This window comes from Tachypleus tridentatus, chromosome 6 (genome assembly GCF_004210375.1).
Source record: "Tachypleus tridentatus isolate NWPU-2018 chromosome 6, ASM421037v1, whole genome shotgun sequence".
NCBI classification, from domain to species: Eukaryota; Metazoa; Arthropoda; class Merostomata; order Xiphosura; family Limulidae; genus Tachypleus; species Tachypleus tridentatus.
In genome coordinates, this window is record NC_134830.1 from 87,740,700 (window position 1) to 87,757,457 (window position 16,758).

A 16,758-nucleotide genomic window follows, 5' to 3' on the forward strand; every position below is an offset into this window, starting at 1 on the left:
ATAGGGCTTTGTTTATTTTTGAACTCATTTTCTTTTTACATCTTATTATATATTACTGATTGTTTGGCACAGATAACCTAATTGCTTTGTACCAAAAAAACATTAACCAATCAACCATATATTTTGTAGGTCATTACTTAAATCCACACTGACAACATGCTGTTACACCAGCTCAGATTTTTTTTACCCTTATACACAGTGTATATCAGATTAAATACTTTCATCCAAAGATTTCAAATTCATCTTTACTTGAATCAGAGTAAGAGTACTATTTTGAAGTGTTCATGCCAAAGTAGCTATCTGAGTTCTGTTCTCTAAGTCCAACCCATCGTGAATCAACATTGCATGCACTTTTGATTGACTGAACTCAGACATATAATTTTCCATCATCAATATATAAACTCCTGTCTCCAATGTACATGATATGCTAATAGTACTGTAAGTGAACATGCTTATATGCTAGCATCAATTACTGTAGGCCCAAATTTTCATTTGTGATGGCAAAATACTCATTTCTTTAGCTTCACCAAAACCCAGGTCATTATACTTTAATTGGAAGTGAGAACTGTTATGACTAAAGTAGGACACACGTCACAATTCAGTGAACATATGATTTTTTTTTTGTTCCAGAGCATCAGGAAGCTGTTACATTCTGTGCATATTTGGTATTGGTTAATAAAACTGATGAAACATGCATTTTAATTATTGTAAGAACATAAGAAGATTATAGTAAAAAATGCTGTACTTCTTATGAGGTTGTTTTTTTTAGTTTCATTCCGAGTAGGTAGCTTGCTCTGATTATGAGCTAATATTAATTAATAAAGAGTATTGTTAACACATTAAAGCTAATAAAATGCACCAATTTTTCTTACATTTGTAAGCTTTGTGTGTCTACATAGTGTATTGGTGGTTTAATCTTAAGATCTGGACTTCACCTAAATTTTCTAAATCAGACAAACTTGCTGGCACATGTTTTTAATATTTTATTAAAAGATATAAACTTACCTCAGCTGACTTTATCATGTAGAAACCTACAGCTCTTGATAACTGAACCACAAATCTGTCATTTCTGAAATAAACATTAATTCTTAACTTCATAGATTAATTTGGATTATGTCTGTAGTGAGCTATGTTCAGATAACAGTTTGAAATTTTCATGTAGCTGTTCTTTTGTGTGGTTTGAAATATAGTGAAATATAGAATCATTTTCGTTGTTTTCCATTGCATACATATTTTGAAAGCTTTCTTTTTCACCACAGTAGTCATTAGAAGTGTCATATGCTCTAATGCACAGATTTCCTGCACATCCATCAGTCAGGGCCTGCTAACTGGAGGTTCAAACGCTACCATGTTAGATTCATTTTATTTCTCTTTTGATCTTTTATTTGAATTCATCAATAAAGAATGAAGCAGTGCACAGAATGTACAGCACAGCAATCTTTATTCAACAAAAACAGTCACAGAACAAACTCAGTACATAGTCACAAACAAAAAGTTTGTTGTAAGTATATTGAATTGATAAGAAAAGTGTGAAAAAAACTTAATAAATCTCTTACCAATCCAGTGTAACCTCCTCCATAAGCTAAATGAAAAATCATGTGAAAAATTATAGTACTTGTCTTCAGTTAAAATAAAATGAAGCTAATTTACCGTACATTGCTGATTTCACAACATTTAGCGTAAGAGTAGATAAAATAACAGATACAGTAGACAGATAAAAGGGGATGGTTAACATAAAGTACTAGCCTGTACTGAAGATGTTACAAGAGAATGCCATAAACCAGTCTAAAGGTACAACAAGCTGTATATGAATAAAGTTATTTATTTGTTCAATTTATTCTCTATATTACACTTCCTGAATTTATATTTGTATGGAAACTTGTGGTTACCTCTTAGGTATCAGTATACTTGAATCCCATGAAAGGTACATACCTTTCAACTATCGTATGTCTAATGTGCAAGGCATTTATAATAAACACCTATATATTTTACTTTTCAGTTGGACAAGCTGGAAATCAAATTGGTTATCAGTTCTGGGATCTGGCTCTACGAGAACATGCTTACATAAGAAAGCAGAATGTATGTTAAGTTTTTGACTTTCTCTAAAGTGATTTTTTTCTTCAGTCATGATTGTTTTATACATACAAAGCATTTATTGTGGTTGACATTGTAACAGAGATGTTTTTATACAAAAAAACTAAATTGACATGAAATGGTCATTTTGACATGGTACAACATTATCTTTCCCATAAATAGCTATTCTTGTTCAGTGTTGCCCTCTATATGTAAAAGACATGTGCATGCCACAAGCTTTTTATCTCCTCTCAGTTGGAATGGACTGATTCAATGCATTTCTTGTAATTCCTTGTGCAACAACCTTCATCAATGAAAGTTTGACATACTCTTATGATACATGTGACTCCCTTTGTCTTTAATTTCTGGAGTGGGGCTGTTTATAAATTTTTTTCTTTACATTGAAGAAATATTTAACTTAATTTACAAATCCGTATTTTTTCTCATAGTCACATTTTTCACATCAAACACTTTTGTTTGATATATATTTTTATAATGAACATTCTAAGGTTCATGTTACTACTTTGAGTATCATACTTCCTACTAGCACTGTGTCGCTGGCTGCAGGTAGGGAAGATTCATCTTTAGATTTATCTATGATTATCCAATGTGGGATTAAGCATTATGTTGGTCATCCTCTTCCTCTTGAATTTACCTCACTTTCCCCTGAGCAAGCTGAACCTGTTGTGGGTGATGAATATTTTGACAGCTCTTTTTACCACTGGAATTTGGCTTATCTTCCTACACCCCTCCTGTAGATTCAGTTAGGTCTAATACCTAATTTCTCAAGTACATGATAGTTCTTCCTCTCCTTATTTAGTTTTTCTACTCTCCCAAAATAATAGGGTTCATGCTGACTAATTTGATTCACAACTGCCTCTCTCTTCACAGGCTACAGATCAGTTTGCATTAGCTTACCAGCAGGCTGACTCTCAGCAGTTTGGATAGATTTTACCCGTGTTTAGGGCCATCCCTTATTTTTCTTTGCATTTAACCCATGCCAACTTTCTGTGCTTTTCTCTTACCCTTACTTCCCTTCTATGATATGTATCTATTATCAATCACCTTTTTGAGGTAATTCATCAAGATCCTGAGGGTTTATCAAGGGAAAGCCTCTCCATTATTACCTCCACCATGACTAGATTGTTGTCTTTAACTCTTGCTTTACACACATGGTTTTCTGTTGATGGGGTCTTCTGGGTCAAGATGTTGACTTATCCTAGTTTCATTTGCTGCCCCTTTATTTTAGGAATTTATGTATGGACCATTTTCTTTGGCAGTATGTTTTTGATCACGTGCCTGAGACTTTGGACTCGTATGGGTTCTTTGTATCAATACTCTATTCTTACCTCTTTGTTAGCACATTTGTCACAGTTGAAGTCAAGAGAAGCCCTTATTCCTGTTTCTCATCATAGTTCTTCCAAGGGCTTCTCATCTCGTTATGCTATTCAAAATAGATGGGAATGTCACCAGCAATACCAGTGACTACCCAGTTGGGGGTTGTTGAGTTTTATCAGAGGGACTGGTCCTACAGTTTCTTTTTCTCTCCCTTGTTTTAGATACCTGTTTTCTTTCCCATGTCTTGGAATCTTACCACCAGCCAGCAGCAGCTAGGGGCAGTATAATACCTCTATTTGTACAGGTCGTCAAACCTGTTCATCATCTTTTTGGGGGGGATTTTTTTCCAGGTTGTTTCCCTAAAAAAACTGGAGACTGGCAACACATTTGTCCCACTTTAATCAACTTCACAATCTTCTCCATTTCACCATGGAGTTGTTTTTTACTGTCAAGTGGGCTTTTTCTTCAGGCTTATTGATGATCAAGATGGATATTACGAATACTTATTTTCATATCCCAGTATCTTGTCAGTCACTGCCCTGCCTTTGGTTTGTTCACTATGGGGTGGTTATCAGTTTTGCACACTGCCCTTAGGATCTGTATGTTTTTTGTTAAGTGTGTAGAACATTTTGCAAGTCATGACATGCTCTCAGGTTGTGCTTTTATCATTATATGGATGACTGGCTACTGTTAGCTTGTTTTGAAAGGGAATCTGCTCATAACACTTGTCAGTTGCTGGAGGAAGCTTGAGTGGGGTAGTTAATCAATTTGGAGAAGTCATTAATACTCCCTATCCAATATCTTGCCTATTTGAAACGCCCATTTCGGTCAAACCCTCTTTGACTTTGATGGAACTTTTAGTTCTCTATGGTATGATCAACAGGAAGCTTCATGGTATTAGTCTGCAGCCATGACGTCTTATCATCACAACACCTTGGAGCTTCATGCTATATGATGTGCCTTGGTTCATTTTCTGTATTTGGAAATGATTCATTCTGACAGTTATGGAGTGAGTGCTTATTTCAATCACCATTTCCACACCCATTCTTGATCCCTCTGTATTTATATATTGTATCTTTTTCTCTCTCTCTTTTTTTTTTTTTGACCAGATGCTAGATATTCATATCATTGTGTGTCATTTTCAGTCTTATTACTGATGAGCTTTCCTATTCAGACAAAATTCATCTGACAGAGTGGCTTGTTTTTCGGTGGCTTTGACTTCATTGGGGTACTCCTCACATTAATGCTTTTGCCATGTTCTTCATCATCAAATTGCCTTTATTTTGGTTTCTCGTCTCTTATTATCTTGTTCTGGATACTGATATTTTCAGCTAGTACTAGGCCAAGAAATACCTAATTTTCTATCCTCTCTTTGTCACTGAGTAATTTTGATCATTCGTGCCACTCCACATCCTTTTAATTTTACTTGCTTTTATATTTTGTGGGATGGAATTTCATACATATTGTATGGTTCAGGCTACTATCCAACTTTGATTCTCTCCCACTTGGATGTATTCCTTTTTCCTTTTGTGTCTATATGTGCAACATCTTTCTTAGAATCTGGCTGTTTCATTGTAGGGAGTGCCATTCAAACACTTTCTCCAGTTCAGGTAGTTATCGAATAGACTTCAGAGTGGCAAGTAAACGTGCAGGAGGAAAGTTGTCTTTAGATTTGAATGCAGGCTCTTTCTGGTTCAAACGTGGTGTGGTCCCCTGCATCAGATCTTAGAATCTGGCTGTCTCATTGTAGGGAGTATCCTTCTGACACTTTTGAAGGATGCTTTTTTCTTTTCCTTGCACTGATCCTTCCATCTGTTCAATGATTCTATTTATTTATATGAGCAGAGGTAGTGTACTGTATCAGATGTTATAATTTTTCCAATAGATACTTAGCTCTGTTCACACTTCCCAGCTTTCCTCCTTTTCTGGAAACTGATGTTTCTATTTTCTTCCAAAATTCAAAGCAATAATATGGTAAAATTGTATAGAAGGAGTTGCATGCATCATGAGTGTGTGATGCAGTCTGATTGATGGAGGGTTGTTGCATGAGAGATACATTGTAATCAGTCATCTGGTGCATGAGAGATAAAAGGTTTGTGGCATGTGTAAAAAATGTTTTTGCATATAGAGGGTAGCTCTGAATTAAAATAATTATTTGTGTTAGGAGGTAAGTACCTATGAGAAATATATTTTCAGTATAGGAAAATTATAACCTTGTCTTATAATTAATGTAATTATTGTTTAACATATTTGGCACTGTTTAAAATTTATAAGTTAAATTGCAAAATTTTTGTTTTAGTTTGCTCATATAGTGTATGTATATACTATAGATTTCCATTTTATTTTACAATCAATTTAATTTTTTTCAGTTTAGGGTTAATATATGAAAATAATTTGCATTATTTATAGTTGTAAATCTGCTTGTTTTGCATACTTGATTTAACATTGTTTACAAATTTCTGATATAAATTTTGTGTATTAAGAACAATAACAAGAGATTTAATTTTATTCATTGTTTTTATGATTAATCTTAAATGTAGGAATTAAATATGTTAACTTGCATTTGAGGCTCACATTTTGTTTTACTTAATAATTACAAAACTAACAATGCTTTTCCTTCTGGATGACAGCTTATGTGTGCATCTACAACCGAAGATTCTTTCAGTAGTTTTTTTCATTCTGATGACATTGAACGTGAACACTTGAGAAAATGGCATGGTATTCACAGAAGTGGTTGTAAAGCAAGGGTAAATCAACAGAACTTACAATATTTATTATTTGTTATAAACATAATTAATATCATCATAGCAATGTGTTTTGTCTGTTGTATCAAATCAGAAAGATACATGTTTCATTTAAAGTTTTCAGTATCAATTAATGAATATTTTGGTGCATGTTCACAAATTAAATTGACTTTCAAACAGTGTGTCTAGTTTTAGATTACTTAATACCTCTCAAATACAGGGATTTTATCTAGAATTTGGGTAATGAGGTCATCTCTTTGTGGAAAACAATTATTGTTATTTTTTAAATTAACAAACTATAAATTAGTAGCATAAATTCTTGCATTTGAAGAAAGTTATAGGCTACTTAATAAAGTTAAACTTTGAAGTTAAAAGCTGTTTAGGAAAAGTTTAATGATTTGGAAACTTGTTGAATACTATGAAATTATGCAAACTTTGGTCATGAAACTAGGGCCATAAATTAACCTTTGCCAAAGTCTAGATAAAACCCCAAAACAAGGTGGTCATAAATAAAGATGGAAACATACATTGGAGTAAATTATCATTGTAAGTGGTATGTTGTATCTTTAAGTTTCAAAGATTGTTTTGATAATTTCTTAATGTCATACATATATTACAATTAAATAAATTATAACTCAAGCACATTTCTGAAGAACATGTAGAACTTCTGAAAGTGGCTAACTTTTCAAATTTCTTGAATTCTGATTTAACTTTTTTTATCTTTCATGTATTAGCTTTACTATGTTAAAGTTGCATTCAAGGCATTTTAAATTTTTAGAAGATATGGATACATTGTACTTAGGCGATGTTATCATTCATTATGTACATGTGAGTGCCAATTGTGCAGAAAGTTCCTCGTTTAATCTTGAAACTTTTTATGTGAATAATTGTGGTATATTATAAACTAGAAAAGAAATTTCAAATTAGAAAAATTTTTGGGTTTGTGTGGAGCACTTCCTCAGGCCAATCCCTTTGTGTTCTTTTGATTATGGTGAATGTATTTGATTATCTGCATTAAATACAAGCTTTTATTTTATGAAAAATACATTAGAAATAAAAAGTATGCATACCATTGACTGGTGTATTGTTCAACTCTATCTGTGTATTTTTCTGTTGAAAAATAAGGAACATTTATCAAAAAAAACAAAACACAAAGCATTGGAGATCAGTCTTGCCAAGAACCCTTTGATAAGTTATACCACTACAGGAAGCCTACTATATCTTTTTGGCTTGCTTTCTCAAGCATTATACCGAATAACTGTAATTTGTTTAAAATTTTATCTACAGAGAGTAGTGAATCAATTAATAGATTAGGGCTTTTTATCTTTTCACTTAATCTATATTTTCTTTACTAGAATTACAAGTTTAGTAAGGAAAAAAATTCGTAAATAATATACATTATAGACTGAGGATCTAGCTGTAGTTTGGGATTAACATTTAACTGAACATTATATCAGTGTAAGTTTGTCAAATGATGTCTACAAAATGCTTACTTATTGAATATATACTGTATTTTTTGTGGGTGGTTGTTAATAGGATATTAGTACAGAAATAATAATAATAATAAGCATTCAATTAAACACAGTAAAGCAGATAAAAATGTCAGGTTTAGAACAACAGCAACAACAAAAAATCACAAAAAACCAAAAAATATGCATGTTTTCAGGATAAATTTTCATTTTCAACATTGAAATTTATTTTGAGGAGTAAAGTACTTGTATGGTAAAAACTTATCTGGAGCACTGTTTAAGATAACTGAAAATTTCAGCTATAAAATATTTTACTGTTAAATGTGTTAATTTAAGGATATGAACTTAGCATGTATGCCTTAAGTATTCAACAAAGTTCTTAAGTTGTCTAAAAACATTACAGTTAAATTCAACAATCTGTTTTGGAGTAAATGCTAAAATTATTAATTTTATAAAAGGCCATTTTAATTGACATGGAAGAAGGGGTAATCAGTCAGCTACTTCGAGGACCTCTACGAGATGTTTTTGACAGTAGACAACTAATTACCGATGTTTCAGGATCAGGAAATAACTGGTAAAGTTTTGCTTTATTTATTAGAGTAACTTTCATATATTTATAATTTTAATCTTTTTAATTTTATAATGTTTTATAGGTTTGTATCAAGTTATAGAGATTTTGTTTCCCCAATATGGTACATTACCTCTTCTCATATAAATAGCTATTCTTATTCAGCACTGCCGTTTATATGTGTGGTGTTTGACCATTCATTGTTAACTATGAATTCTGAAGTCTTAAGTTTGGAGGTAATAATTTCTACCCATACACTTGCTCAGGCTGCAAGTGGGAGTAACTTTGCTATGGAATTATCAGTTCTAATCCATTGTAAGATCAATCATTATATGAGTTAACCTACCTTTCCAGATGTTGCCTACATTCTTTTTGAATCTTTTGAACATCTTTAGGTCCATGAGGAATTTGACTCCCTCTTTCCTCAACTTGATATGCCCTGTCTTCCTATGCTCATACTGTAAAATCAGCTAGGCTTAATATGGCTTTTTTAGAAATGATTTTTAGGTGTGTTCTGTTTTATGTATTTCTCCATTTTTTATAATTCTTTCCTTCTTTGTTACATGATACCCCCTCCTCTCAGTATTGTGTGTCCCCTCTTCCCAGGATATTAGGGTTCATGTAGAGCATTTTATCTCAGGTGTTTGAGGGCACTGGCATGCTTCACCCTCCATGGGCTTTGGGTCAGTTTGCTTTAGCTTAATGTCATGCTGAATTTTAGTTTATTAATTCTTAACAGTTGGAATTGATTTTGCCTGTCTGTGGGCAAACCCTGATCATCCTGTGCCCAGTTTTTCTTTTATCTTACTCTGTTGACTTTCCTATGGTACTTGTTTACTATCCACTTTCTTTCTGAGGTGCTCCATTGAGATCCTGACAGTATTTTGAAGAATAGCTTCTCCCTGATAACCTTCAGATTGCCATGTTTGTCTTTTTCAGCTTTTTCTTTACATGTGCTTTTTTTGTTGTGTGTGTCTTCTAATGAGGGACACTGTATTGTCACAAGTTCTTTTACCACTTACTTATCTCTGGGACCTAAGTACAGTTTCTTTACTCCAGCAGTTTGTTTTCAGAAATTTTCCATAGACTTTAGAATCATGTGTTGAATCTGTGAGACAGCAACAGATCCTTTAATAGTTGGTCACTTGTTTGTCTTCTTCAAAGCCTAGGCAAGCACCTATTAATCTTTCTTGTTCTGCTCCTACCTCAAGGAGTTCTTTTTTTTTTACCCTATTATTTGATACACATGGACACATTGCCAACAGTACCAGTGGGTTCTGGTCCAGTGGAAGCTTGCATGACCAATTTTGTTCCCCTAGAGCAAATTTACATCACAAATCAGTGGGCTATTTTAGGTATTATCCAAGGGACTTGTCATTCGCTTCCTTTTCCCTCCTTCGTTGTCTTGGGTACCCATGTCTTTTCATTGTCTTGTGATCCTACCACCAGTTAGGCCCGGCATGGCCAAGCTCGTTAAGGCGTGCGTACGACTCGTAATCTGAGGGTCGTGGGTTCGCATCCGCGTCGCCCCAAACATGCTCGCCCTCCCAGCCGTGTGGGCATTATAATGTGATGGTCAATCCCACTATTCGTTGGTAAAAGAGTAGCCCAAGAGTTGGTGGTGGGTGGTGATGACTAGCTGCCTTCCCTCTAGTCTTACACTGGTAAATGAGGGACGGCTAGCACAGATAGCCCTCGAGTAGCTTTGTGCGAAATTCCAAAACAAACAAACAAACCTACCACCAGTTAATGTATGTCTGAGGCATTACAAAATCTTTTCTCTCAACAAAGCATCAAACTTGTAACTCATCTGTCTCCAGCTTTTTATTTCAAGATGTTTGATTGAATTGTTCTCAATGAATTTTTTGGTTTCATTCTGATTTACCAAAGAGTCTTTTCTCTCCCACAGGTGGGCCTTTTCTCCAGGCTTATGGATAACTAAGATACAGAATGGTGCAAAAATGTTAAGAGAAAGTAAAAACTTGGGTTTTTCACTACTTTCAAAGAAGAATGGAAGCTAAATCATGTGAAAGATCAAAATTTTATTAATGTTCCTATTTAGTACAACAGAAACTTGGAGTTCAGCAGACAGTTAATATTTTGTGTTCTCTTTTACTTTAATAACTGCAGACAGTCTTTTACATATCATTGCAACATATTTAATAAAATTGTTATTTGGGATTTTACTCCAAATGTCTCTGTTACACTCTCATTAAGTTTCTTTGGAAGTAACTTTTAATTTGTGAAGTTTATGATCTATAAAATCCTAATCGAATTAAGATGAGGACTCTGTTGGAGTCATTTGAATAACTGCAGCAATTTATTCTTAGCTAAGTGATTTCTGTACATGTTCAATGAGTGTATGGAGTCATTATTTTCTTGGTAGTGGAAGTCTTTACAAATGATACACAAATCACTGAGCCAGTAATTGATGATCCATTATTCTATTTATTTTACAAATATCTTTTGTCATCTCAGCAGAAAAACACTTCATGGTAGGTGCTTTCCATTGAGGTATCTTTCACCTTTCTTCTGTCAGATGTGTTATTTACTGTTTGAACCAGATATTTCAAACTTGAACTCATCTGTCCATAACACTGTTTTCCAATCATATCAGTCTAGTTTTTGAACTTTTAACAAATTTCAGTCTCTTGACAATATTTGGATATCAAAGCAAAAGTTATTTAACTGATACACGATGAAATATTCCATTCTTATTGAGTCTTCTTGATACTGTAGATACAGACACTTTTATGTCATTTGGTACGTGGTCATATATCTCATGTTTGAGATTAGTAGCATTTTTCCTTCTGACAGCTGCATAAATGAAGGTACTTTACATTAGTATCATTGAGTTCAGGTGTTATATATTTTCTTTCCTGTTTTCAAATTTACCTGTCTTGGTCTCGTGATCTAGGGTGTACTTGACATGTTTGGGGAACATTTCAAGTCTGCAACAGTTTGTTGGAGAGTGCAACCAGCATCATGCAAAACTTTTATGCAAACTCTCTACTTTTTTTTGGCCATGGCATGACAACAAAACTTAATATATTGTGTTAAACACTGTTTTTTTCAAGGTTTATTTGTGGAGTGCTATTAAATTTATTTCTTCTGGCATATACCAGTACCATATGCTATCTCCTTGCTAGTTTTTTTCTGTATAGTTAAGACACAGCATGCAGTTTCATAACAGTTATTTTACACCTTAAATTTATTATGCAGAACTTTTACGACATGCCTTTGGTTCAAGTATATGGAAATTGTAAAGAGTGATGAATAATCTCACCCTGGCTCATTCAGTTGTTAACAGGGATCAGAAGTATTACCATAGTGTTGAAATTGCATAGAAGAATGAGCCACAGAAGCTGGAAAGAATGACAAAGTATTGTTTTATCCTAACACTTTTGTTTATCCACATATTTTAAATGTCATGACTATTAAACACTTACTGTTAAGATGGGGTGTTTCATAAGATTATGTGTAGATTTTACTTCAATATAAATTTCTCATTAACCCTATTGCAACAGGTCAAAGGCCATGCCATTGCATTTGTTGACTTGCATTCAAAATTTTATTGAACTATTATTTTATGAATTTATGTTAATAACTTTGATTCAAATTATAGATTATAATTCAAACTTTAATTTTATATATGAGTTTATTTCTTAATTTAAAAGTAAATATTAAAAGCAAAATATAAATATAGAGTTTATTTAGTCAATCGGTATGCTGAATGCAGCACTGTTTAAATTAGATGTTTGTGATGTCAAAATACTAAGTCTGTTGTTTTGTACAAATTAGGAACTCAAATTACTAATATTAATAAGCTATAATATAAAATAAGAACCTATATATTTTTATTTTGCTGACGTATGGCTTATATAGTGAATCAAATACAGTAGCCCCATTTACTTCTTTTCATTTTTGGAAATAGTCCCTTATATGACATGGCCTTTGAATTGTGACCCATCACAAAAGTGTTAATCTTGTCTTGTCCACCAAGATTGCGTGTTTCTGTTCTTGGCTCTTCCATTCTGACTCCCTACATTTTTTTGTCAGGTTGTCTAGGCATTTGCCTGTCTCCTTTCCTTGACTTTTATTACATGGATGGATGGATGGCTATCTTACCATTCATACTTGTAAGAGAAGCAGCTTGAGTTTGTTGTTTGGTGAAGGTGAAGAAATCTTTTCTTACCCCCATGTAATAACTAGTTTATCTGGGAGTGCTGTTCAATGCCTTATTCAGTCAAGACCAACCTTCTCTCTTCTGGTTGAGGGTTATGATACATCTGCTTTGCAGGCTTTTCTCTCTCTTTTGGGGATGCAGGCCTCTTTCAAAGCCCTAATCCTGCCACATTTGTAACCTTCATTGGTTTTTTTGACCAGTGGAGCCTTGTTAAGTATTCTTTAAATCTCTCAACATGGGCTTGGTCTGCATGACTGTGTGACCTTTTTGCACTCATTTAAAGTATTTTTAGATTTAATACTTCTAAATTTCAACATAGTGTGGATTTATTCACAAAATTTGGCAGTATTTTAGCTAATATAAGTCTTTAACATATAAAAAATTATATTTTTAATGAAGTATTTTTGATAATATAAAGATTTGTCTATGAATATATTGAGTATTTATTTTGAATGGTACGTGTGTTAAATAATTTTCATGTTAAGATTAAAAGTATTTTCCTCACTTAAAACTTCTTGGTTTTCTTTGTGTTTTCTCAATGACCTCTTAAATACCTTTCAAACATTGTTTTCAATAAAACTTCATAGTTTATTTGTCATTTCCTCTACCCTAACTCTCTGACCTTATAACCACCAAAAAAAAACAAAATAGAGGTAAATCTAAATTACCCTTTTTTGTCTTAATATAATTGCTTCATATTATAATGTGAAATCATATTCATTTATTCTAAGTAGCTCCAAGTTCATAATGGTATACATCTGTTTATAATTAAATTTTAATATTTTCTTGCCCTTTGAACTGTGAGTAACTACTGTCCATGCCATTATAAGTTGTAAATTACATACAGCTCACATGTATGCCTTGTAAAACATTTTTTATTGTTATTATTTATTTTACTTAGTCTGATCTTAACTAACCTAAAATATCCTTATTTTTTAGAGTTAAGTTGCTTTTATAATTATACATAAAGAATTAACATGAAAAATGGGAAATAAAATACTTATTTAATTTTCTTTTTCCTGCTCTCTGTTGTCAAAGGGTGTTAACCCTAATTTTTATACCACATATAGTGTTGCAATCAATAATTTCTGTTAATTAAATAACGCTCCATGCAATATAAATAATAACATGTGAAAAGTAGACAAATTTCCTTACCTCTAAAAATGTTCTCACTTTCTAACTCTGCAACAAGAATCATTACAAATTCATCTAAGCTAGTCATTAACTCTATCATGGGACCAATGTTCACACTTTGAGTAAAATTGACATTTAATCATTCACAACATAACATTACACAACACATCATATAACAGATGAAAAACCTTGAGTTTCTATTGGATATAAGTATTATATTATTAAATGTAAGAGTGAACTGTTAACAAATTATGAAAGTTTGAGAGTATGAGAGTTTGTGACAAGAGGAGTATGACTTTTTTATTCAATAACTCTATACCCAAATGAAGTTGAAGACTTTAATTGATGTGATTTATCTGATCAATGATGATTTTATAGAAAGTAATTTAGATTTAATTTCTTACTTTTCAAGGGGTGGTGGATAAAATAGGGACAATGACATGCTAAGAGAAAATGTGTCACATTGCCTTGTACAATTAAAAATTTGAAAATTGTATACTATTAAAATATGGATTATTATCTGAGACTTTATACTATTCTAATTGATATAACGTAAACAAAAAGTGGTTTAATAAGGTTTTGAATGTAAGACTCCAAAACTTTGTCATGTACAGTAAAGAATACTGGGGTGATAAGGTTGAATGTCCCTCTCTTCCTTCCTTACAGACCATCTTCATCTGGTGGTTGGATCAATACAACACTACTATGGGTGTTCCTCTTGCCCTTTCTCATCTGGAACATCACTGTTTTCTAGTTGGGGTGCTTACCCGTTTAGGGTAGTGTCATCTTATTATAAGAGTCTTCTCTCCATATCATTCTCTTGGAGCCCATTGCCAGATTTTGGTTCACATACTTTTGGCAATTTGGGGCCAGTTAGTGATGTTGCCTTCCAACAACTTGACTGTGGTTTTGTTCATCTCTAAGCAAAGGGGCACTTGGTCATGTGGCCTCTGCTTTCAGATACTGGATCTCCTGTATTGTCCCAAAGGCTGTTCTAATTCTTTTGATGGCTTGTCATATTTAAAATGTTCTAATCTAGTAGTGGATCACGTATCCCCTCCTGAGGGAATTCTCCATATGGAGTGACTACTGAATACACTGGCATTTCAGTGGCTTTATTCCAAGTGGGATGTTCTATGTCTGGATACCTTTGCCACTTATCTCAATTCCCAGTTTCTTTGGTTTTGTTCTCCTGTTTCACATACATTTGTTGGGGCAATAGATGCCCTCAGTTAGACTTGGACAGGCCTCTACCTCTATTCCTACCCTCCCATTTGTCTGTTTCCCCATATTCTTTTTGTCATTTGATGGAGGACATCATTCATGCCAATATGTATATCACTCCTCATAAATTCACTGATCATTATCTTCACCAGCTGGCCATTTCTTGTTCTGTGGGTTATTGTCCTCCTCCTGTCTACCTTTTTTGTAGAGGCCTCTTTTCATGTTTTAGAATCCTGCGTTGGGCTGAGTTTTGGCTAAACAGGTATACTTGTTCTTAAATCTATGCTGTAAGACCTGAGTATTAAATAAACCCACTGTTAAGTTCACTTATAAGTATTCTTTATGACCTTTTGCTCCTTACAGATGTTAATTCTGGCTGTATTTTCATAAATTGTGAGTAAAGCAGATAGAAATTTCTGTCCATCCTTGATGACCTATGTATTGTTTGTCACTGGATTTGTCTGCTTTTCAAAATAAAGTTTTACCATCACTACTGCACTGTCTCTAGTACAGTGTTTGTTCTTTTAGACTCTTCAGTGCACTGTTTTCTCCCTAGTGATATAAAGTAGCCTTTGCAACTTACCAGTTCCTAGCTGTTGCTTGAGTTGAGCCATAGAGGCTTCATTCTGAGTGCACTAAATCCCACTCAGCTGAGAATAAGGAGATGGTGTAGATGGCATTGACTTTCATCCTACTGCAGACCTGATGCACCATTCCAGATGTTGTCAGGTGATGGATGAGGCATTCTTCTAAAACCATTTTGTTCTTCTGGCTGACACACCTTCCTGCCCACCATTCCCTGAATATCACTTCCTGGTGGGTATGATGATGGTTAGAGCTGGTCCAGCCACATTAGTCCTTACATGTGTGGCCAGGTACCCTTTTCCTACTGCAGATTGGATGATACATTCCCACCGGTTTCTTGTGGTGGACTGGAGATACACCCCCATTTTGTTGTTCACTTTCCCATCTTTCCCTGGATGTCATTTTACAGCTGATATGGTGATGATTGTATTGCTTATGTGCACATGATGACATGGATCCTTGGTAGGAAAGATCATTTTTCCTACCAGTACCTGTATCTAGGGTGAAAAGTAGAAAACTTTCTTCTTTTGTGGGCCAGATATCCCTTTTGCTGTTCAAATGTTGTTGATTGAGGTTAATCTTCCATTTATGTTTGAATGTTCCATAACCACTTTACACCTGGGGTCCCTTAATTTCACATGTGTGACTGGATACCCTCCTCCTACTGCAGAATGGATGATACATTCCTAATACCAGCTGATGATGCACCCCCACTTCACTGTCCACCTTCTTACTGCACTTCAGATATCAGTTGCTGGCATATGTGGTGCTGATTGTGTTGGATGTGCAGTGGAGGATTTTTCATGTGATTTTTGCTTTTATTATGTAGGTGAAGAATATACCTGGCTCAGAAGTGGTGCAGTCTTCTACTGGGATGTTGTCTTTCATTTATTTGCACACCCCATGATCTGTCTTTGGGTACTTTCTAAAAGGGAATTATCTTCTTACAGAATGTTCTGCTAACTCAGTTGGAATTCTAGCTATTTAAGAGCAGAGGAAAGATATCATGTCAAATGTTAAAATTTTTCTTCACTTATAATGTATTTCTGCTAGTTAAATTTACCACTCAACCTCCCCAGTACTGGTGTTAGTTTTACATGTGCTGCCCAATCTCAAAGTCATTATTGGTTACTTGGAAGAGATGGCACTAGTGGCAATAGGAGTTGTCACACTTCTATTTATGGAAGCTGTTGCATGATCATAGCATATGGATATGTGTCGAAAACATGCGAGTAGGTGGGAGTTTTAAAGCTAGTGGTAAGAAACATTTTACATATAGAGGGTAGTATAAGTCAAGAAAAGATATTTGTGAGTGGAGCTAAATATCTATTGGAAATACATTTTCAAAGAAGAAAAATGTTAAATTTTGTGAGAAAGAAGTTTTGGAAACAGCTATTACTTGTAATAATTTTTATTTTCACTGATAAAGAATTAATA

The 16,758-nt window shown here is 33.8% G+C and overlaps 1 protein-coding gene across 4 annotated transcripts in view; it reads left to right on the forward strand.

Moving 5' to 3' along the window:
- LOC143252974 (tubulin epsilon chain-like) overlaps positions 1-16,758 on the forward strand; it is a 103,089-nt gene that overhangs the window by 30,114 nt on the left and 56,217 nt on the right. For 3 of the 4 annotated variants that reach the window (XM_076505941.1, XM_076505940.1, XM_076505943.1), the window contains 3 exons: positions 2,000-2,079; positions 6,042-6,158; positions 8,083-8,198. In XM_076505941.1, coding sequence (XP_076362056.1) covers positions 6,045-6,158; positions 8,083-8,198 — 230 coding nt within the window. In that variant the 5' untranslated portion in view covers positions 2,000-2,079; positions 6,042-6,044. The remainder of the gene's footprint in view (positions 1-1,999; positions 2,080-6,041; positions 6,159-8,082; positions 8,199-16,758) is intronic. The other variant, XM_076505942.1, reaches the window with a different exon arrangement.